A 24,537-nucleotide genomic window follows, 5' to 3' on the forward strand; every position below is an offset into this window, starting at 1 on the left:
GTTTTAATTCACAAAAGAGATTGTTGCTCTATGCAAGATGACCTTAAAGTAGAACTCTTAGTTCTACTTAAATGATTTTTTATTTGAATGGCTTTAACATCTAGCAGTGGGCAATTCTGAAACTAGGCGCCTGGTGTCACATCTGGATCCTGCCACTTGGATGTCAAAGGCACAAGTATTCATGCCATTTTCTAATGCTTTCCCAGACACATTAACAGGGAGCTAGGTCTGAAACGAAGCAGACAGGATTCCAGTGGCTGCCCTGGCATGGGATGCTGGCATCAAAGGCAGTAGCTTAACCTTGTTGTATCACAGTGCTGTCCTGGAGTCTAGCACTTCTATATAGATAGACCCGACTATCTTCTTGAAATAGGTCTGAGAGAGAATATAACATCATGAGATATTAAGCTGGCCTCTTAGTACCATATTTCTTTCTTTTTTTTTTTTTAAGGGTTTTAAAATTTTTATTGGAAAGGTAAATCTGCAGAGAAAAGGAAAGACAGAAAGATCTTCTGTCAGCTGGTTCACTTCCCAAGTGGCTGCAATGGCTGGAGCTGAGCCCTCTGGACCCTGGAGGCAGGAGCTTCTTCTGAGTCTTCCACATGGGTGCATGGTCCCAAGGCTTTGGGCTGTCCTCTGCTGCTTTCCCAGGCCACAAGCAGAGAGGCCGGATGGGAACAGACACCCATGTTGATGCCAGCACATGCAAAGCGAGGACTTGAGCCACTAGGCTGCCACGCCAGACCCAAGATCATATTTCTGAGGTTGTCACTGGAAACAGTACATCATTTAAGTTCAGGAATAGTATAATATCAATATGTTCAATCAATAAAATAGACCTGTTTTAGTAACTACTTATTCTGGCTCAGTAAGCAAAGCAGCTTTTTATCTGCTTATGTAATCTGTTTTTTGAGGCTGAGATGCAAAAAAAAAAAAAAAATTAATGATGAAAATGTTTGTGTTGACCAGTTTCATTTTGGTAGGAAAAACTGGTTATGAAATTTAGATCAATACATGGAAGCATAAAGTTGGGTAGTTGAGATTTGAAAAAATACCAGCAGCTGATTCTTGATTTCAAGAGTTGCACTTTATTAAAAAGGAAAAAAAAAAAACCCACAACAAAAACACAGCAGGAGCAATGTGAATCATTTTATGTATATTTCTGAAATGTGTGCTTTGATTAGAAAATTTGAGACCATTCAGTCAAGGCAGTTTGTATTTTACAATTAACTGAGACATCTTCTGAATGTCTAGTTCAGGTGTTAGCGCTGTGTTGTATAGTGTTCAGCCTGTCTGATACACCTGTGAGAGCAGTGAAAGATGGAAGCCCTGAATGGTGCAGCCATTTAGGGAATCAACTAGTATATGGAAGATCTTTCTGTTTCTCCCTTCTCTTTAACTCTTTCAAATACATAAATAAATCTTAAAAAGAAGCAGTTAAAGCTGTTTAGCACAAAGCTATAGAGTAGAAATCAAGAAAATATGCTTACAGTACATTAAGCAGATGTGTGACTTTCAGTCAAGAGCTCTATCTCTTTGTGCCTCTGTTTTTCCCCCATGAGATGAGAGGGTTAACTTAGATCTTATGAAGAGGAAAAATCATTCATGAGGAACTTGCAACATGTTGATAGAAGTTAAAACATGGGACAGGCGTTACGATGCAGCGAGCACAGCTACCGCCTGCAGCACTGGCATCCCCTGTGGGCACTGGTTCCACTACAGTCCAGCTCCCTGCCATTGACCTGGGAAAAACAGAAAAACATAGCCCACATGTTTGAGCCCCTGCCACACACATGAGAGACCCAGATAAAGCTTCTGGTCCTGTTTTTGGGCTTGTCCAGCTCCAGGCTTTGATGCCATCTGGGGAATAAACCGATGAGTTCATCAGTCTCATTCTCATATTCTCTCTTTTCCTCTCTCCCTCTCTCCCTCCTTCCTTCTCTTTCTTTTTCCCTCCCTCTTTGCCTCCCTCCCTCGCTCCCTCCCCTCTTTCCTCCCTCTCTCTCTCTCTCTCTTGCTGTAACTCTTTCCAAAAAATAGGCAAATTTGTCTTTTAAAAGGCTGAAGGCTGATAACCTCTCAGAAGTTTTCTTACTAACCTGGAGTGGAATAGGGGATTCTTCGGAGGGAAAATGATGGCAGAAGTACTTGACTCAATTATCAGGCTTCAAGGTCTCCAATCTCTCAAGAGACAGTAATTGATAAATTCTGAGGAACTTTCCGATTGTAATATCTTTAACATGTAGTTTGAAATTGTTTGCAAACGTTTTCATTTATTTGGAAGCCAAAGAGACTGAGGCAGGGGAAGACACAGAAATCATGAGATCTTTCATCAGCTGATTAGTTTCCTTAAGTGCCTAAAATAGCGGTGATTGGGCCCAGACAGTCAGGAGTTGAGAACTCAGTCCAGATCTCCCGCATGGTGGCAGGAATCCAGCTGCTTAAACCATCACTATGGCCTGCCCGGGTATGCAATAGTGGGATGCAGTAATCAGAGGCAAAAGTTTAACTCAAGCCCAAGCACACCAATATGGTGTCCCAAATTGTGGGTTAAACACTGAACCGAAGTCCTACCATTCAATTCTGGTATCGTAAGTCTAAAATGAAGCCTTCTGTATCAGCTGTCCTTGGTTCTTTTGCATCTACTTTCTTGCGTGGTGGTATTTGTGTTTACATACATAGCAAAAGTCCTACTTTATTACTGTTGGTGTTTATTTCGTTAGACCTCACTAACTTGCCCAATCAGTCGAGGCATTTAACACAGAAAGGCCAGGCAGAGAACAGCTTTTTAAGCTGTTTACATAGGAATTTTGTAGATAATCTTGAACTATATATCTCTAATATTCCATTAGTTTTAGAATATTATTAGTCACTTTCACTTTAACAGTGTGCTTTTTTTATGAAGTGACTAAACTGCTGTTTAACCCTGCTACAAAAATGTGGCAGTGGGCTAGTCCAGACAAGTGAATGTACGCTTGGTAACTAGCATTTTTAATAAGCTTGCTTCGGCCTGCCACAAATTAAAACTGTGGTGACATTTCTAGCATATAAGTGATATTAAAAAGCTTAGATTGTGAATGAAACTGAAAAAGATTTTTTGGATTTGTGCTCTGGTTGGCAATAAATGAAACTTCAGTGTTATCAGTTTAGCTTGAAGCTACCTCAGTAATCATCCAGCTGAACACTGAGCATCTGAAAATTTTGCAGAGTTGATCTAATACTCGTCTTCAGGGCTCCTTATTCATAAAAGTCTTTGTATTAGGAATGTGATAGAAAATTCTATGGCTTTTGTAATTTAAATCAGGTTTATGCTCATAGCTGATTTGTCTTGCACTGTTCTACCTCTCTGAAGCTGTTTTGTGGTCGTGATCTTTAGTTTCTGGAATAGCAGACATACTTATGCTAGGTGAAGCAACTTAATTATATAGTACCTGAAAATTTGATGTTCTCCAATAATAGCTGTTTTAATTAAGCCAAAGAAAGTAAATATTGTCAGACTTTAAGACAAGTTATAATAAGGCCTCTCAATAGTTATTTGATTAGATACATCTTAACCAGCTGTAAAATAAAAATGCTTGAGTTTTAATTTTGGCTTATCATTCAATACTTCTGTGACCTTGTCAAGAAATGTATGTAAGGTTTAGTGACCTCATCTTTAAAATGAGGATTATAATAATACGTACCCAGCAGGACCATTGTGAGAAATGAGTGGGGTAATGCATATGAAGTACTTTATATAATACAATACATATTAAGCTCTGAACAATTAGGATTATTATTAAAATATTTTCACTCTGGTTTTGTAAATGTATGTATGCTTATGACAAGGTGCATGAAATTTATATACCTACGATAAAATGCATCAAATTATACACATCAAACTATAGCTTATTATTGCATGTCGATACTGTGATATTCAGTATTGTTTATATATGCCTGTGTATCTTCATGTTATTATAATGTTTCTGTTTAAAGCGGGTGCACAATAGCATTTCTAGGTGTGCATGGAACTAATTATGTTGGTGCTTTGTTAGGATAATGACCAGCTCTATATAATGATTTTTTAAAATTCTTTCATATATTAATGTGCATTAGGAAATCAGTTTTAAATATTTATTTATTTATTTGAAAGGATCAGAGAGGGAAAGAGTAATACAGAAAGAGAGGGAGAGAGAGCTCAGATTCTTCCATTTAGTGGTTTACTCCCCAAATGTCCACCATCACCAGAGCCGAGTTGTTCCAGAACACGGAGCTTCTACGGGGTCTCCCAGGTGGGTTCAAAGGTCATCTGCTACTGCTTTTTCCCAGGTACATTAGCAGGGAGCTGGATCAGAAATACAGTAGCCAGGACTTGCAGCAGCATCAGTATGGGATTCTGTCACTACAATTGGCAGTCCTACTCAGTGTGCCACAGCACTGGGCCCCAAAGGAATCATATTTTATAAACTGATTTTTAAAAAATAAAATTGTCAGATTTGTTCACTTTTATTACTGAGTCTGTCCCAGGCAGGTAACGGAGTTTGTAGGTAATTTAACAAAATCTCCTCAGTGATGTATTACAGTCATAGTCCAATAGAGCTGTAAGATATTTGAGAGATCATTCAGTGGATTAGTCCCATATTTTTTAAAATGAAGCATTCCCAAAACATTCTTCACGGAACTGGATACAATGATTCAAAAGTTCATCTGGAAACACAAAAAACCACGAATAGCTAGAACCATCCTGAAAAATAAGAAGTTAGCAGGGGGAAATCACAATCCCGGACCTCTGGACATACTATAGAGCAGTGGTTATCAAAACAGCCTGGTACTGGCACAAAGACAGAAAGGAAGATCAATGGAATAGAATAGAAGCACCAAAAGGGAACCCACACAAATACAGCCAATTAATCTTTGACAAAAAGACCAATGACAACTCAAGCAAGTGGGAAGGCCTCTTCAGTAAATGTTGTTGGGACAACTGGCTGATAGCCTGCAGAAACAAAAAGATAGACCCACATCTATCACCATACACCAAGATCCAATCTACATGGATAAAAGACTAAACCTACATCCAGAAACCTTCAAACTCTTGCAAGAAAATGTAGGAAATACCCTGCAAGACCTAGGAGTAGGTTCCGACTTTCTAAGAAGGACACCAAAAGCAATAGCAGTTGAGAACAGAATAAACAAATGGGACCTCATCAAACTAAGAAGCTTCTGTACAGCAAGGGAAACAATCAACAAAGTAAAAAAGCAACCCACAGAGTGGGAGAAGATCTTTGCACACGACATAGGCGATAGGGGGCTAATTTCCAGGATATACAAAGAACTTCAAAACAACCAAAACACCAAAACAAACAAGCCACTCAAGAAATGGGCACGGGAAATGGGCAAACATTTCACAAAGGAACAAGTCCAAATGGCAAACAAACATATGAAAAAATGTTCCAGCTCCCTAGCAATAAGGGAAATCCAAATTAAAACATCGATGAGGTACCACCTAACACCAGCAAGATTGGCCCACATAAAAAGAACACCAACGATGCTTGCTGGCGAGGATGCGGGGAAAAGGGAACCCTACTCCACTGCTGGTGGAGCTGCAAATTGGTACAGCCTCTATGGAAATCAGTCTGGAGAACACTCAAACAACTCAAAATCTGCATACCATATGACCCAGCAATAGCACTCCTAGGAATATATCCAAAACACCTGTTTTACGACAAACCAACATGCATCCCTATGTTCATTGCAGCACAATCAGTAATTGCAAAAACATGGAAGCAACCAAAATGCCCATCAGCAGAAGATTGGATAAGAAAGCTTTGGTTCATCTACTCCATGGAATACTACTCAGCTATTAAAAAAAACAAAATGCAGTTCTTTGTGGCTAAATGGGCACAACTGGAAACTATAATGCTAAGGGAAATGAGTGAATCCCAAAAGATTAGATACCACATGTTTGCCTTGATTTAACCTGTAATTTTTTGTTTGGTTGTTTGTTATTTTTTGAACCTGTCATTGATACTGTCTCAACCCAGGTGTTTCGAAGAATGGAACTTGCATTATTTTTAACATATTGTTTACCCAATACTATGTCAATTAATTCCATAATGTTGTATATTGATACTGAAGCCTTGTTGGGGCTTTTAACTGACCGGATCTTTACTCTGTTAGACCTATCTTCAGACCATAGAAGGTCTCCCCAAGAGGCCACTGAACTTATCTGGACAATAAGACGCTGAACTTTATGCTAGGCATGTGTTTGCAAGCAATGAATCTCAACTGAACTTGAACTATGGTTATGCAACAAGGTGGAGGAATCCACCATGGGGGGAGGGGTATGGGAGGGGTGGGGGGAATCCCCAGCGCCTATAAAACTGTACTACATAATACAATGTAAGCAACAATTAAAAAAAAAAAAAGAAAAATAAATATCAATGCGCTAGGTCAAAAAAATAAATAAATAAAATGAAGCATTAAGGTCCCTAATGACCAAGCAAACACCCCCATTACTCAGATCTTCTAACTTCTGGTGCAATACTCTTAAGATGTCAGAACTATTCTAAAATTTCACCAAAAAATACTAATTAGTACTTTTAGTACACTGTTATTTGAAATCATTTTTATTATTCATCCATATACTATCAGTAGCCCACAAGTTTGATACTTCAGTGTCTCTTTGCACTTTTTCTTCCCTTCCTGCCTCTCTCTTCTTCCCCTTCCTTCCACTTTCTTTTCATTAGGAGTCAGAGAGAAAGAGACTGTGCAAGTGCCCATGCGAAGTGGCCAGAACAATAGCCAAAGCTGCAAGCTAAGAACTCAGTCCAGGTCCCTCGCAAGTGGCAGGAACCAAAAACTTGCAAATCACTACTGCCTCCCACATCTCATTGTTCATTAGAATTAGGAGCTAGAACAGCCTCTTAATCAAAGGCAACTGTATTTCTAAAAATTCAGTGACAGTGGGTGACCCTCTTACATTTTTACAAATCTTTTGATTTCTGATTTAGTAGATGCCCACTGATTTCCCCTGTTTCTCTTCCTTAGCATTTAACCAGTTGTAACATACTGTTTTAGTTGAATGATATGGAGAAAATATACACAGATCTATAGTTAGAGAAGGGAGGACTATTTAAATGTGCTTTTCAGATGATTGTGTGTGTTCTTTGTTATTAAACTAAAATTTGATAAGGTTCATTTCCAAAGTGAAATCTAAAGCCATATCCATTTTTTTATACTTTGTAATATCTGTTGATCTGGATTGGCATTGTGGAACAGCAATTTCAGCTGCAGCCCGTGATGCCAATATTCTCTATGATTGCCAGTTTGAGCTGCTCTGCTCCCTGTTGTCTCCCTGCTGATTTGCCTGGGAATGCAGGGCAGGATGGCTTGATTGCTTAACTCCTGTTCCCCGCATGAAAGAGCCATAAAGAGTTTTAGGCTCTTGGCTTCAGCCTGGTCCATCCCTGTTACTGCACACAGATGGGGATTGAGCCAACAAATGGAAACCTCTCTTTCTATTTGTTGCTCTGTTTTTTAAATAAGCAAATCGATGTTTTTAAACAGAAAATATCTGTCTTACTTTGTGTAGATTTATTCCTGATGTGTAATTTGATAGTTTCATGTGTTTATTATTCATCTAAAGAATATAGGTTCTTTAAGCTTGGAGTGTTTTAAAAATGTTGACACATTTCATCTGTTATTATTGCAAATCTCATCGGAAAAGTCAGTAAGCATGGAAAAGCTGTTGCGCTCATGATTACTGGTAGTGTACTAAATTTTAAGTTTGTACTTGAAAACATAAATTTTGTCGTTGGCAGTTGCTACTGTTGGACTTGTTCCTTAAAGTAATAGGCTCATTTAATTTTGGAAAAAAAAATCCAAGTAACTGTAGTTTTTTCTCCTATAACTTGTTTAAGTAGTAATGGTGATCTATAAACATAATGTCTGGTTTTGATATGCAACTTTTACAATTGAATAAATGCTTTCTCAATACTTACAGTTTGTCACATGGAATATTATAAAAACATGTTCATAATAGCAAATATTTAATTCTAAGTAAAACTTTTTATTGTCCAAGAGGGTATTCCTAAATGAAATTGGTGTTTAAAAAATATTTCTTGGCCTCGACGTGATGGCCTAGTGATCTAAGTCCTCACCTTGAAAGCACTGGGATCCGATATGGACTTTGTTTCTAGTCCCGGCAGTTCCACTTCCCATCCAGCTCCCTGCTTGTGGCCTGGGAAAGCAGTTGAGGACAGCCCAAAGCCTTGGGACCCTGCACCCGTGTGGGATACCCGGAAGAAGCTCCTGGCCCCTGGCTTCGGAATGGCACAGCACCAGCCATTGTGTTCACTTGGGGAGTAAAATCATTGGATGAAAGATCTTCCTCTCTGTCTCTTCTTCTCTCTGTATATCTGACTTTGCAATAAAAATAAATAAATCTTTAAAAAATTTTCTTTTATTTATGTGAAGCATAGTGGCAGAGAGAGAGAGGGAAAGACAGAAACATCTTTTTTTCTGTTTCTTTTGCTCTGTAAATGGCCATAACACTTTGGGCTCGGCCAGGCAGAAGCCAGGAACTAGGAAACTGAATTTATGTTTCCCACATAGGTAGCAGAAGTCCAAGTACTTGGGCCATATTCTGCCATTCCTATGTGTATTAACAAGGAGCCGGATTGGAATTGGAGATAGTGGGACCCAAACCAGTGTGCCAGTATGGGATGATGCCATTGCAAGCGGTGGCTTAATCTACTGTGCTTCCATGATGGTTCTGGATGGTCATTTTTGCAATGAATGGAAGTTTTTTTTTTTTTTAAGATTTATTTTTATTATTTTTTCATTGGAAAGGCGGATATACAGAGAGGAGAGACAGAGAGGAAGATCTTCCATCTGATGATTCACTCCCCAAGTGAGCGCAACGGGCCGATACTATGCCAATCCAAAGCCAGGAGCCTCTTCCGGGTCTCCCACGCGGGTGCAGGTTCCCAAAGCTTTGGGCCGTCCTCGACTGCTTTCCCAGGCCACAGGCAGGGAGCTGGAAGGGAAGTGGGGCTGCTGGGATTAGAACCGGTGCCCATATGGGATCCTGGACGTGCAAGGCGAGGACCTTTAACCACTTGCGCCACCGCGCCGGGCCCTGAATGGAAGTTTTAACACTATTTGCCACTACTTGATAACTGCTAAGGTATAAACATATTTGCCCACTGTTGGTTTTTCAAAATCAATGTAAAAGTATCAGTGAAAAAGGCAAATACTTTTGAAGTATTATTTTAAAATTTTGAATGTATAGAACCCCTAATGGGATTCTAAGAAGCCTATATTATTTGTAGGTAATACCTTGAGAGTATTATCATGGTTAATGTATTCCTAATCTTTTTTAAACCCATTTTATTTGTTTGAAATGCAAAATTACACAGAGAGAGGAAAGAAAAAGCTCCTCCATCCTCTGGTTTGTTTTATCCTTAAATGACTGTAAGAGCAGGGTCTGGGCCAGGCTGAAGCCAGGACCTGAAACTCCTCTGAGTCTCTCACTTTGGTAGCAGGGACTCAAACACTTGCATATCTTTTACAGTTTTTCTAGACGTATTAGCAAGGAGCTAAATTGAAAGTGGAGTTGGGACTTGAACTTGCATTCATATGGGATGCTGGCATTGCAAACTTAACCTACCATGCCACAATACTGGCCTTGTGTGTTTCTGACCTGTTACTGTTATTATTTTTAAGAGATGCATTTATTTTATTTGAAGGCAGAATTAGAGAAAGGGAAAGGCAGAGAGAGAGAGAGAGAGAGAGAGAGAGAGGTTTTCCGTCCACTGATTCATTCCCCCAAATGGCTCTGACAGCCATGGCTGAGCCATCATGAAGTCAGGAGCTTTGTCCAGTTCTTGGGAGGCAGGGACCCATATAGAATGCCAGGATTGCAAGTGATGGTTTAAGCTACCCTGCCACAATGGCAGCCCCTCAATAGTCTTCTTCTTTTGTTGTTGTTGTTGTTGTTCCTGTCAGTGGTCTCTTAGTTCAGTGTATCATGCTCTCACTGGATGCTGAATGTCAGGATATAAGTACTCATTATAAGGTAACAGAAAAAAGTTTTGGCATCTATTGTTTGCTAAACATTCCATTGTTGCTTTACCCGCATTCATTTATCCCTATGTTGTGGAGAAAACATTAATCTGATACTGCCCTATTAATGCATCCTTACAACTGGTGTGGGTTTTTTTTATTATTATTATTTGTTTCTGTTTTGTTTGCCCTATGGGTGTATGTTCATCCAGCTGCCTGATTATGGCAGTTTTTTTTTTCTTCAGCATTCATTTACTTATTTAAAATAGTTACTGAGAGAGATATCTTCCATCTGCTCATTCACTCACAAAGGGTTTTGTCCTTTCCACCTTTGAATTGCAGATACTGTCTGTTGTCTTATTCGTTATATTAAATCTCCTGGTTCTCCACTTCAGATTGACCCTGCTTTGGCCACTGAGGCCTTTTGGGGAGTGAACCAGTGGATGGAAGATCTTTCTCTGTGTCCCTTCTTTGTAAATCTGCCTTTCCAATATAAGTAAATAAATCCTATTAAAAACCCTTCAAATTTGTTCATTTTTTGCATGTTTCCTCATATTTAAACTTCAGATCTCCTTTAATATTTGACCTATAAACTTAAATAGAAATTAAAAATGTACATGTTCACTCATTATATTGATTAATAACAGTTCTTTTATTTATAATAGTAAAGACTGAAAAGTGAATATATGATGGATATTATGCTAGGATCTTTTTATGCCTCATAGTTTAATAAACTGGAATAATGTCTTAAAGTGTGTTTTAATGAAAGCATGTAAATAAAATGTACTATTGGTTAGTATTGGTAAGAGTAAAATAATGATTAAAAGGTAAATTATGCATTGATTTTCACTAAAATGTCATTTGTGGAACCACATTGTGACACAATGGGTAAACTCAGCAGTTGCTACACTAACATTCCATGTGAATGCTCATTCAAATCCCAGCTGCTTTCTTTTCAATCCAGCACCTTGTTACGGGATCTGGGAGGGCAGTAGAAGATGGTCCAAGTGATTGGATTCCTGTGTCCACATTGGAAGCACAGTCGAAGCTCTGGCTCCTGACTTTGGCTTGGACTAACCCTAGCCATTGTAGCTACTGATTTAGGAAATAAAACTGTGAATGTAAACTCTCTTTCTCTCTCCCTCCCTCTCTTTCTAAATCAATAAATAGATTTTTAAAATATAATATTATTGCTATATACTGAAAGTTAAATAGATAAATGTCTCCTTCAGCAAATATTCTTGTAGCTACCATTAACACTTTGGGAGTTCAAAATCTATCCATTGTACTAATCAGAAAATGTAGCAGTTGTTCACTGGATTAAAAAGTATATATGATTTGCCTTATTTTCAGCTCCTTACAATTTCCCAGATTCTCTGTCTATAATTTAGTATGCAACTTGATCTTGGCTAGCATAACATCATCTATATGACAGAATTTTAAAAATTTTCAAGAACCTTCTCTAGTAATAAATCAGAAATCCTGCTTTCTGAACTAGATTTAAAACTAGCCTTTAAAACCAAAAAAGCTGTGTGATGCATGTGTGACGCATGTCAAGTTTCCTTACCAATTGTGGATTCTCCTTTTTACAGATGTGTCTTGCAGAATCAGGGCTCTCATATCCCTGCCACCGACTTACAGTAGGAAGAAGAGCTTCACCAACACATACCCGGAAGCATTCAGAAGAGGTAAGCCTGTTTGCCAGCTTTTCATTGAACACAATGCCTGTCCTCCCACCTGCCCACTTCCTATTCTTTTTAACTAGCACAGCAATGCATTGATGAGGCTAATGTAATGTGAATTATGTCTTGGTAAATTCTTGAAGGGAGAAATTTTTTTCATTGTTAATACTTCTGCTTGCTTCATGTTTAACCAGAAAGAATTCAGTGGGTGACTTCAAATGGTTTTTCCTTAGAACTGTCAGGTTAACAGAGGTTTTTACTTATCTGCTGACCATAGATGAGAAAATTTATCACGATTGATGTTGGAATTTCTTTAACTGACAGGTCAGAACACCTTTCAGGAACTATACTTTGTATTGGATATTAGATAAGAAAGAGAGTAACATACTGCACTTGTATCAAAATGCTTAGAATCAAAAATGATAATTTAAAAATGATTATCATGTAATGCAAAAATGCAGTGAAACTAATGTACACAAGTTGCTGTAGAAACAAGGAATGGGGAGGTGACAAGGTTGGATGCATATGTATATGATGTGTATTTGTGGTCCTGAACAATGTTAAAAACAATATAATTATCCATGACTACACATAGTATTTCTTGTCTAACTCTGACCTTGCCTGTAAGAAAATATGAATGAGAACATGGACATTACAACTTGGTCATCAAACAAATTTTTACTTGAGTTCCTACTACATGCTAATCAGATTAGCGTATTAACTTTGAAAGTATATCCAAAAGAGCTCATAACTTCATACTACACAGCAATGCCATTTACGCCCGACTGTCATAGGTGGGAATACCACTGAAAGGGTCAAAAGCTTGGGCTGAGCCAGTGAAACGTTTCTGTACTTTCATTTTGTCTGAAATATGGTTGCTTCTTTTTAGTTTAATATATTTTGCGTACTTGTTCTATAACTACCACAGGAACTATCAAGCCAAAATATTTATTTCTGTCAAAGATGTGAAAGAAATACAGAGCTATGCAAGGAAAGTTTCAATCTGTGATCATCTATGAAAAAGAAACTTCACAATTTTGAATTTTCACATTTTGTTTTTAGAAATTCCAGAGAAACAATCTTTTCCCCAGTACCAACAAACCATGTCCTCAAAAAGTTAATAGAAAATGGTGTGTTAAGAAAAACCTATGCCTGCTGTTCAAAAGATTTTTGCACAAAATAAACATCTTGTAATCCCTTTTCGCCATGAACCTTTTGAAGTATTATTGTGTTACTGTGTTCTACTGTACTTAGTCTCCAAAAATATAAATTTCCTTTCAGGGCTCACACTGTGTTTACAACACTTTACTGTCTAATCCCTGAGAAATAAAAAGAATATTGAGTTTTACTGCTTAGAAGAAATTTTCAGAAATAATGTAATAAAAATTTTCTTGAAAGTGCTTGAATGTATTTATATGGAATACACATACTGTTTCAACTGTATGGAATAGATCCAAATAACATAAAAAGGTGGCCATTTTGCTCCAACTAGAATTCCTAATTGTTCTGTTCCTTAATAGGTGATAAGTGACTGTTCTACTTCATTTATTCCTTTCTGTACCTCACCATTATATTTGTTATTTGAACAGTCCTTTTAGCAAAGAGAGGTAAATGTCATACAGTGAGAAGCAAGGTTGGTGAGGTTAGAGTGGTGTTGAAAGGCTTTGCCAAACTGCAACAGTCACAGCCTCAGTAATATCCTACCATCTGGTTATCTGAGATTAGTCTATTATTTTTCCTTCTTTTTCTAGTTATAAAACCACTTCCTCTAGGAAGCTAGTTAGACAAGGCAAGAAACTGTGATTTAGTTGTTATATTATTAAAAAATCATAAAACGGGAAGGGGTTTTATAAAATCACTTGGTATAACTTACATTTTAATGTACCTCCGTCTTCATTCAACTAAACATTTATTTGAGGTATTATAAATACCAAATATTAGAACAAGAATGACTTCAAAATATGCTCATTTTTTTCTGTCTGTTAATATGATTCTGCTACTGTCGTCAATTTGCCTTGTTGTTGAGCACCTTAAACCAAAATACGTGTCCTCCTATCTTCTATCCAGTGGTTCTGATTCTGTCTGTTTCCTGCATGAATTATTTCAAGATAATTAGCATTTTGTTACTATCTTACCTAGAAACAAAAGGAAATTTTTTATGGATTTTCAATTACTTTTTCATTATCTCTGTGGGTTTCTAGCAAAGTACCTATGCATTCTCTTCTTAGTCCTTGGGTAAGGCCATGCAGTCTCCTAAGTACTAGCATCTTGTGATTGCCCAAAGCTCAGCTCATTGGAGAAAGTAGAAGAGCAACTGAAACATGACTTTCTCCCACCCCTACCCATAATACAGCTAAGCTTAAAAGATTAGGTTTTAGTTTTGATTATAGAAACATATCAAATGCTCAGTATGTGATGACCAGACGAATTTATGTTTCCGTACACGTGAGTGATAAGAAAGGTTGAGGTAGGAGTCAGATGGTATGGGAACATAGATACAAGAGTGTCCATCAGGCACATTTTCATTTAAAAACCTTGTTTGCCTTACCTGCCTTTATACCCCCAACAGCCTACTTGGTGTCTGACATGTACTAGTCACAGAATAAGTATTATAACAAGAAAGACTGGAGTGTAAATGAGGGGACTTTTAAGTGGACAGTGATTCCCCTCCCCATGCACTGATTACTGTACAGAAACTAAACTTTAAAAGGCTGAAGCCTGATGAATATAGTGGTAGTATGTTCTGCTACTAAACAAAGATATCCTAAAGTAATATACCACAGTAACAAAATGAAAGAAAAACACTGCAAGAATGTCTCAGTTTATGCAGAAAGGCAGTTTGAACAAATATATTCATGATGAAAACAGCCAACAAATTAGCAACAGGAAGAAACTACTTCAGGATAGTTAAAGTCACATATGAAATACCCACAGAAGATATAATGTTCAATAGTGAAAGTTTAAAGATTTTACCTCTAAAATTAAGAACAAGGTTGGGCACTGCGGTCACATCCAGTACAGGTAATCTCACCTTGGCATTTCATATTGTGCACTGGTTTTTTGCTCGACTGAACCTGGTTCGACCCACACTCTGTTCCGGTGCTCGAATTCACCAGTGGATGACGTGAACTGATTCAGCCTGGTCTGCTCCCAACCCATGCCAAATGTATGCCAGTGGGAAACTTTCCATGGCCTGTTCTGGGCTGTTTCCTATCATGCTTCCTGCGCTTACCCTGCAGAGTCTGTGTCTTGCCATAGGGGTTGCTCAGCCTCCATCAGAACCTCTTTCAATGCTAGATTTTGCGCAAACCAGGGGATCCATGAGCCAGTCCTACTCAGTTCAGCTCCTGTCATAGCAGGAACAGTAACTTTTCTTGACTAGCCTTCAACACAATCTGGTTCTTACTGTTGGATGTTTTATCCCAGCCCAGCTCGTCCATACCCATTGCTCAGTAGGGGTTGAGACCTAGCCTAGTTGATCCCACATCTACCCTGGTCCTTCGGAACACCAGAAGGTGTTGGAGTCTGGCCTGGCTTGGTGCATCCAGTCCCAGTCCACACTTGTGCCAAGGGAGACTACAACTTTATCCTGCTTAGAATGCAGTCCCCGTTCCAGCCCACATGCCCCTTGGTGGGAACCTCAACCTAGCTAGGGTGTTCCTTAGCTCCCCAAACAGGCCTGTTCCCAGCCATAGATCACGCACATGCAAGTGGTTGCTCTACCTCAGCTTGGCAGAGCCTGTCACCTGTTCCAGACCCAGCCGTAGGCCGCTGTGGCTTAGTGTCCCTGGCTCACGCAGACCAGTAGGTGCAAGAGCCTAGCTTGGCATGACCTGTGCTCCATGCTGGTTTCTAATTTTGCTTGTGGGCTAAGATTTGCTCAGTCCTGCCCCAGTACACCCCGTTCCATTACCCATTGATGCATTAGCCAGCCATTGCAGCTACTTTGCCCTGCTTGCCCAACCCCCAGATATGGACCACATGTTCACCAGCGGGAGCTATGACTTGCCAGGGGAGTTTCCCAAGTTCCTCCAACTTGATCCACTCCCAGACCGAGTTCTCATACATGCCATTGGGTTTAGCCAGTGCCCAGCGAAGTATGGCCTTCCATTTGGTCTTGTATGAGCTGGTAAACGTTGCAGCCCGGTCCACCCCAGACCCTAATCAGGATGCGCATTTGGATGCTGCTGCCTTCACCAGTCCAGACTATTGTGGGTTCTTTTACCTGTGATTGATGGCAGGCTCCTTGGTCACACCTAGCTTAGTCTATCACCACCCCAACTCTTGAGCTAACCAGTGGGGCTAGAATTTCCACAGGGTTTGGCCCACACATCCCCCACAGAATCTACCCCCAGATATGGTTCTCTCGAGTACTAGTTAATGTCATGGCCCTACCTAATATGACCCGTTTCCTGATTCATCATCATGTTAGGTAATAGGATATGATCATGCTAGACAAGTCCCAAGTCTTAGGTTTTGCATGGGCTGGTGTTCAGTGGTCAGCATTGTTCAGTGATTACAAGTTCTTTAAAGGACAAGTTACTCTGTCGTTGGGAATCTTTAGGATTGATTCACATCCCAGAAACACAGTGGGTTCAATGTGGAGCTACCTAGGCAGCGATTCAAAGAAGCAAAACCCCAGAGCTCACGACCAGGTGGCCAGCAGGTGGAGCATGGCACTAAATGGCACACTGGCCACCTGGGGACAGCTGACCACGTGTACGTGGTGGCTAGAGTCAGGGATCTGAGCATGGAGATGCCTCAGCCTGAGACCCACCAGCAGCCAGCAGGCTGCTGGAAGTTTCAACCGCCAGGTCCAAGGTCGCGCCCCTCCCCAATCCCATCCCCTGCCCAATGATGGCGGCAGGTGGGCCTTGTGCCTGCCTGGGCCCCCAAGACGCCCCCCCCCCCCCCCGTGTACTCACCCCAAAGGGAGCAGGCCCGGGGACAGCTCACTTTGTGCACGTGGTGGCTGTAGTCAGGGATTGACAGGATGCTCTTAATGGACAACTTAGAAAAGCTGCCTTCTTATTTTATACAGAAATCATCATAGGTTTTTGCACAGCATTCAGTTGTTTCAATTTTTATTTCATGGTTAAAAGAATACAAAAAAAATTCTAAAACGCTTTGTTATTATTTTACTTCAAAGAAAACATTTTCAGCAAACCATTACTCATTCAAACTTGCAGTCACCTGACTGAAGCGGAGAACTCCATTGTTGGCAGTACATGCGGTTACATAGTGACAGGTGGTTTACTTATGTCCAATTTCAGTGTTCACCCTAAATTAATATTTACAATATCAAGAATACAAAATTAAAAAGAAAACATATAAATGAAAGAAATTTATAAAGTCATATATAATAGATTCTTTATTTAAATTTTGTAATCAATCAGTCATATACCATCAGCTTCACCTAGTACTGATTCAGTTGTTTTTTGTTCTTTTGTTGGATGGTAATGAAAAAGATCAGGACAACTCAGCCTTTCTATGAACAGAGGGTCTTCAGAAGAAACCTGTTTTTATCTTTTCAATCTATTTTCTTTCCAAAATATAGAAGGGGCCAACAATATTTGTCTCCCTTTAGAAGATACCCCATATACTTTCTGCTTTATGTGGTGGGAAGCCAAAATGCATAGTTTCATGTGTTGCAGCAGTTTGAGGCTGCATGGTAAACAAATTCCATTATTGCCATCTGTTCCAAGCCATTTTTTAAATATATATATGTTTTTATTAATTACATTGCATTATGTGACACAGTTTCATAGGCTCTGGGGATCCCCCAACCCCTCCCCGTACCCTCCTCCCATGGTGGATTCCTCCACCTTGTTGCTGTATTACATTTCAAATTCAGTCAAGATTCTTTCATTCCAAGGGTATACCAAGCATAGAGTCCAGCATCTTATTGTACAGGTAAATTCAACAGTTTCTTGGGGACACCCATCTCTGGTCTAAAGGCAGAGCTGGCAGAATATCATCCTGATCACTTAAAAGCCCCAACAATAAGACACTGGACTTTATGCTAGGTATGTGTTTGCAAGGAAGGAATCTCAACTGAACTTGAACTGTGGTTATGCAACAAGGTGGAGGAATCCACCATGGGGGGAGGGGTATGGGAGGGGTGGGAGGAATCGCCAGTGCCTATAAAACTGTATCACATAATACAATGTTAACAACAACAACAACAAAAAAAGAAGCATATGGCAAAAAAAAAAGCCCCAACATAACATCAGCAACAATTTACAACATTATAGAATTAATTGACATGGTATCGAGTAACCAATATGTTAAAAAAAAAATTCAAGTTCTTAAACACATCCTTTGACTACTTCATTGACATTTCAATTTTAGTTTATACACAGAACCGGCTGCTATACACCTTAAAATGGCTATAGGTATTATTCAGCTGTCTCGTGTCTCTTTTCATTTTAGCATTCAGCAGTTTATACTGTTGAAGCATAATTTTGCTGAACTTGGCAGATTTTAGTATAGTCTAAACTGGCTTATAACTCTAACAAGGCATATGTCAACAATTGAGATGCAGAACAGTTTTAGGAGAGGTGTACAGAGTAATCTTCAGCACCTTAGTGAAGAGTAATTAATATTTGTGTCCTACCTAGTAAGGTATGTGTGAGTCCATGCTGACCATTTGCTGTCTGGTTCTAAGCTTTCCTTGTTGTTCTCTGCATATCTATTCTAAGTTGTGTGTGTGTTTGGGGCTGGAGCCTCTGGAGCGACCCTGATGGTCATTACAAGAGAGGGTGGGGATCCAATGTTGGAACTATGTAAGGACCAGAGAAAGCTCTTCTCCCTAGTCCCGAAGGAAGTTCACTGTTCTGTTTCTGTGGACTGCTCAGGGTTCCTGCCAAGCCATTTTTTATGGAGGATATCACACATCTTAGAGTAAGTTCCACGTCAAAAGTGGACACACAATAAGACATTTGGGAACCATATAGGCTCAATTGTGCTACTGTATGCTTTTAGCTGTGTCTCATTGTCTTAAGTTGCTAAAGACCCTTTTACCATAGCATGATTGGTAAGTTCCATTTCCAATTACAGAAATCATTTCACATTTGCAGAAAAATAATACCCTCAAGAACATTTCATGAGCTATCAGAGAGGTGATTGAGTGTCCATACAGTGCGGCGAGGCAGCAATGAGGTGATTAAAGAGACAGTCTGCTGGGCCTTGCCACACAGGCAAAAACTCCTCACAGCTTTGCTGACCGAGGAATTGTGCTCATTACACCTTTGCTTCCCACATTTGACACAGTAAATGATGGTGTGTAAATTTAATGTTATTAAACTGTATACTTAAAATGATTATGATGATAAATTGTGTCATGTTTGTTACAAAAACTGAAAAGAGATATTGGAAAATTTAAGAAATATATTACAGCAATTGTGATAATATATGAGTAAGATCAAATATAATTATTGAAGGGACTAGGACTTTACTTTATCCTAGACACCACTGTTTATTAAAAGCTTTAAGGTTCTGCTGCAGGTTCTAGCAAAATGTAATAAGTAACTGATAACTGCTCTGACACGGAATTAGGAAAGAGTGACTGAATTAAATTGTATATACACTTATGCCAAGGGATAGAAAAGAGAAGATAATGAGATTTTTGAATTGGCACTTTACTTGTAATATATTAGAAACAAAAGAAAAGAAAATGCATTTAAGGAATATTTTGGAGGGGAAAAACTGGGTCTGGCAATTTTAGTAGGGTGTGTAGGAAGAGACATATTTAAAAAGATTCTTTGGGCCTGGCGTGATAGCATAGTGGTTAAAGTCCTTGCCTTGCACGCACCAGGATCCCATATGGGCGCTGGTTCTGATCCCAGCGGCTCCACTTCCCATCCAGCTCCTTGCCTGTAGCCCGGGAAAGCAGTCGAGGACGGCCCATGGCTTTGGGACCCTGCACCTGTGTGGCAGACCTGGAAGAGGCTCCTGGCTCCTGCCTCCGGATTGGCTCATCTCCAGCCATGGCAGCCGCTTGGGGAGTGAATCATCGGATGGAAGATCTTCCTCTCTGTCTCTCCTCCTCTCTGTATATCTGACTTTCCAATAAAATAAATAAGTCTTTAAAAAATAAAACATGCCTAGGTTTTGTGTTGAGAGTAAAGAAATTCATTCAGTAAATATTTATTACATACTTATATGCCAGGTTCATGTCTAACTTCAAGGAATATTGCTATGAACAAACCAGTCTTACCAAAAAGAGGTATCTGTTTTTAAACAAACACATAATTTTAAAAATGTATATTTCACCTTTAACATTTGGTGAGACTGATTTAAGTTTGTGGGCAGTAAGAAACATTGTCATAAAATAAATGGTAAGCCAGTTGCTTTGTAACCCATTCTACATGTCTGCCTTGGATTTCTGTTTTTGTTTTTTGTTGTTTTAAATTTTACTTATGTATTTGATAATGGTACAACAAGTTAGAGGCAGAAACAAATGTAGAGAAAATTTTTCCTTTGCTGGTACTCTCCTCAAATAACTTTAACAGCCTGTACTGGGCCAGGCCAAAACTAGGAATCAGGAGCTTCATTGGGGTCTCCCCTGTGGGTGACTTGGGCACTTTTCTGCTGCTATTCCAGGTGCTATAACAGGGATAGATAAAAGAAGTGGCACCTGTGTACGCCAGCTGCTCAGATGGCAGCCTAGCCCTCTATGCTCCAGTTCCAGCCTGGATTTACTGTTTTTAAAACTAAAGTTACTGGGCCTGACCCCGTAGCCTAGTTTCTTGACTTTTTCCTTTGCCTGTTTGCTGTATTAGTCTTCTTATGCACATTGATATCCATTCTTCAAAGAATGAGTTAAGTATGAGTACTTGTGTGAAACCTTGAGGTCTTGCTTACTAGTTCTGAAAGCACTGTCTCCTTTATTTGCCAATAGTATTTGCTTATAGCTTTATTGCATTCATCACACACACACACACACACACACACACACACACACACACACACACAATCCCACATTCTAAATAAATATATTTTTCCAAATGGGAATATCTTGAAACCTGGAACCATGTTTCGTATTGGTGTCTCTAGCTTTTAACCTGGTGCCTTGACGTAACAGATAGTTGGTTTTCTGAAAGGCATGTATGCTTCAAGTATTGGCAAGTTTTAATGCCAGTTATAAAATGTAAGTTTTTGCTTCCTACCATTTCCTTCAAGATTTCTTCTGATTGCTCCCACTCGCAGTTAATTAATTCTCTGTTTTGAAGTTGTGTGTCATTACACTTACCACTCAGCGTGATGATTATGTGTATATATGGATGGTGTTGCTTGAGAGAACAAGGAAAATATCTTTGACAAGCCTCAGACTGTCACTGAGTAGGGACACTGAGTAGGGATTTACAGAGAATTTGTTGAGTGAGAAAGGGAATAAATTGTTATAAAAACCTGCAAAATAGAATCACAAACATCATAGATGTTTTTTATCTTCTGAATCATTGGCTTCTCTGGATTCAATGTTAAAGCATCCATAAATGATACCATGAGACTGTCTATTCTCATCAGCAAACACTAATGAGAAAGATTGTTTATCTCACATTTCAGAAAAGCCTTCCCTGATCTGTTAGATGACTGATAAGAAAATGTGAAGAGATTGGGAATTCCTTATACATAATTAAGTAGCTCATTCTTGCAGTTACTTCAATAATTCATATTTGAAATATACTTTTTTCAACAAAAAATGGATTTTTAGATATTTCTCTTTGAAGATGTAGTTGTAGGATTTAATGTTCAGGGATTTTAAGATATTGGGGCATTCTGTGCTTTGCAAAGATTGAAATAAGGATTTAAGTAAATATGTGCAGAAAATTTAAATCAATACCTTAGTATAAAATAAGGTGCAATTGTATTGAAATTGACTATTATTTAATGAAATCTGACTTCTGAGAACGAGAATAGATGTAGCACAGTGAAATAAAAGGGATCAGACATAGAACATTTCCCCTTTGTTCTCTTCTGTGTTCCCCCAACCCCTCTTCTTTTTTTTTTTTTAATTTATTTTATTTTATTTTTTTTTTATTGTTGCTAACATTGTATTATGTAGTACAGTTTTATAGGCGCTGGGGATTCCCCCCACCCCTCCCATACCCCTCCCCCCATGGTGGATTCCTCCACCTTGTTGCATAACCATAGTTCAAGTTCAGTTGAGATTCATTGCTTGCAAACACATGCCTAGCATAAAGTTCAGCGTCTTAACCTGGCGTCTCAAGGAGAACCTTGAGTAGCAGGCAAGAGTACGCGAAGGCCAAAACGATGGCTAAGCTAAAAGAACCCACAAGTTTTGTCACACTGGGCCTTGATTTTGTTTTCCAATTGTTTGTGAACCTGAAGCAGCACTTAAAAGGAACTTACAACATATCTTGAGTCTTTATCTGTTTAAGCTGTGGTGTTAAAGAAAACTTCGTGTCCAAACATTTTATTGCATGGAACATTAGGAATTAAAACACAGTTATTTGAGTAAATTTGTTGTTTTGTAGAGGAAGTTTCCTCATTGCTTTGAAATAAGAAGCTTTGAAATTTTAAGCTGTTGTAATTGCTGAAACTGGGAACAGATCTTGGTTCTACAGACAAAATATTAAGAAAGGATTAGGATTGCATATAGGACCATAAATTCTGTGAGAAATAGTGTAGAGTCAGAAGAGCCAGTGAATTATTTATGACACAAGCAATTCATTCATTCCCAAATGTGGAGTCCGGCATGTTAGCTCAATGACTAAATCCTCGTATTACAGGTGATGGGATCCCATATGGACTCCGATTTGAGACCCGAATGCCCCACTTCCCACTCAGCTCCTTATTTGTGGCCTGGGAAAGCAGTAGGGAATGGCCCAAAGCCTTGGGACCCTGCGCCTGTGCAGGAGATGTGGAAGAATCTGGCTCCTGGCTTCATTTATGCTGAGCTCTATGTACTTCAACTGTTTTGGGAGTGAACCAGCAGACGGAAGATCTTTCTCTTTGTGTCTGCTTTCTGTAAATTTGATCTGCCTTTCCAGCTTTAAAAAAAAATCTTCATCACCTATCTATTCAAAGCATTGAAAATAGTATGTTTTTTAAAATGAAAGGGAAAATGCGAATATGAGTATTCATGTTTGGGTGTCCCCAAGGGGAAAATATTGAACATACTGAGTCAAATGGAATAAATGTCTTGGCTTAACATCAGAAACAGTAGCACTCATGGTTACAGTAGTTTCAAAAATTGTTGCAGAACCTGGAAATCATCCAGAAACACCTTACCTATCAAATGGCTAAAGAGGATAAAGAGTCCAAATCCAGGAGCATTAAATGATCTCATTGCCCTTGTCCTCCCCCTGTGTCAAGCAGAGCAGTTCTACATGCATCATACACTATGCATTGTCACGCACATTTTGTTTGGACTCATACTGAGGAAGTAACCTGTGGAAAAAACATTCAAAAACCTTTAAAAAAAAAAACTAATGAGAGGTCCCTAAGATCTCTTTCAGTTTTTATTTTTTGAAGATTTATTTATTTTATTGGAAAGTCAGATATACAGAGAGGAAGAGAGACGGAGAGGATGATCTTCCATCCAATGATTCACTCCCCAAGCAGCCACAGTGACTGGAGCTGAGCCAATCTGAAGGCAGGAACCAGGAACTTCTTCCAGGTCTGCCACGCGGGTGCAGGGTCCCAAAGCCTTGGGCCATCCTCGACTGCTTTCCCAAGCCACAAGCAAGGAGCTGAATGGAAGCAGGGCTGCCGGGATCAGAACCGGCACCCATAAGAGATCCCAGGCGTGCAAGGTGAGGACCTTAACCACTGCTATTGCACCAGGTCCCTCTTTTAGTTTTTAAAAAATTTTGATTCAGCTATTGGCTAGCGTAGGACATTCCCTGCAGTTAAGCATGAGTCTTTGATTCTGTTTCTCTCCATGCTTTCCTACAAATAGTCACTTCTGAAACATGCTCTTCTGCACAGTCTAAAAGATGACATTGTTTTCTGCTTTTTGTAGCTTAAATTCAAAGTATGTTGTTTTAAATCTCAGTTACTAAACAGTCTTGATAGACTTTATTTAATGAATAGAATACAGACAGATGTTTAAACAGATCCGTTGCTTGGTCTCTGCTCTCAACTGAAGCATGAATAGTTTCATCAATATTCACAAGTTGGTCCAAGTATTTTGAATGTCATGATCATGGAATCCCATTCTAACCTAAGGAAGAGTAGCCTAGTTCATATTCAAAGCTGGTTTTTTTTTTTTACTAAAACCGTGAGTTGGGAACTTCATTCAGGTTTCCTGTGTGGCTGGTAAGGACTTGGCACTTGCTGCTTCCCAGGTCCATATTGGCAAGTAGTTACAAGCTGGAACTGGAGCCAGAATTTGGGCTAAAACATGCTGAATGCTCACTTCCCGAAAGTTGATGTTTTTAATTCCTTAAGCTTCAGCTGATGTTACTGTTTGTCAGTGCCTAACATATAGTAAATTCTCAATGAATATTTACATATTTACATTATTATGTTTTATATTTAATAGGCTTCACATTACAGAGTAGTGTAGCTGATGCTGTCTTCCGATAACATAATAGGGAAAGTACGCCATATCTGTCATTTCAGTAATGGGAAATTTGAGCCACTGCAATAAGGCAATTCTGAGTTATGGTTCTATCTTCCAAATACATGTTAGCGTGAGCCTGCTTTACTCTGTACATTTGTACCAATTTTCTCACTTATAAAGTGCCTAAATGTATACTCTATCTTAGGTTAATCTGTTTTATTGAATTTCCAATTATACTTCATTTTCACTGCAACTTTGGCCTTTAGGCATCACATCAGG

At 39.1% G+C, this 24,537-nt stretch overlaps 1 protein-coding gene across 1 annotated transcript in view; it reads left to right on the forward strand.

Annotated features, from left to right (window-relative positions):
• FAF1 (Fas associated factor 1) overlaps positions 1-24,537 on the forward strand; it is a 387,496-nt gene that overhangs the window by 228,769 nt on the left and 134,190 nt on the right. The window contains exon 9 of the mRNA XM_040978567.1: positions 11,637-11,732. Coding sequence (XP_040834501.1) covers positions 11,637-11,732 — 96 coding nt within the window. The remainder of the gene's footprint in view (positions 1-11,636; positions 11,733-24,537) is intronic.

This window comes from Ochotona curzoniae, unplaced genomic scaffold (genome assembly GCF_017591425.1).
Source record: "Ochotona curzoniae isolate NIBS_2020 unplaced genomic scaffold, NIBS_Ocur_1.0 contig_291, whole genome shotgun sequence".
In the NCBI taxonomy this organism is placed as follows: Eukaryota; Metazoa; Chordata; class Mammalia; order Lagomorpha; family Ochotonidae; genus Ochotona; species Ochotona curzoniae.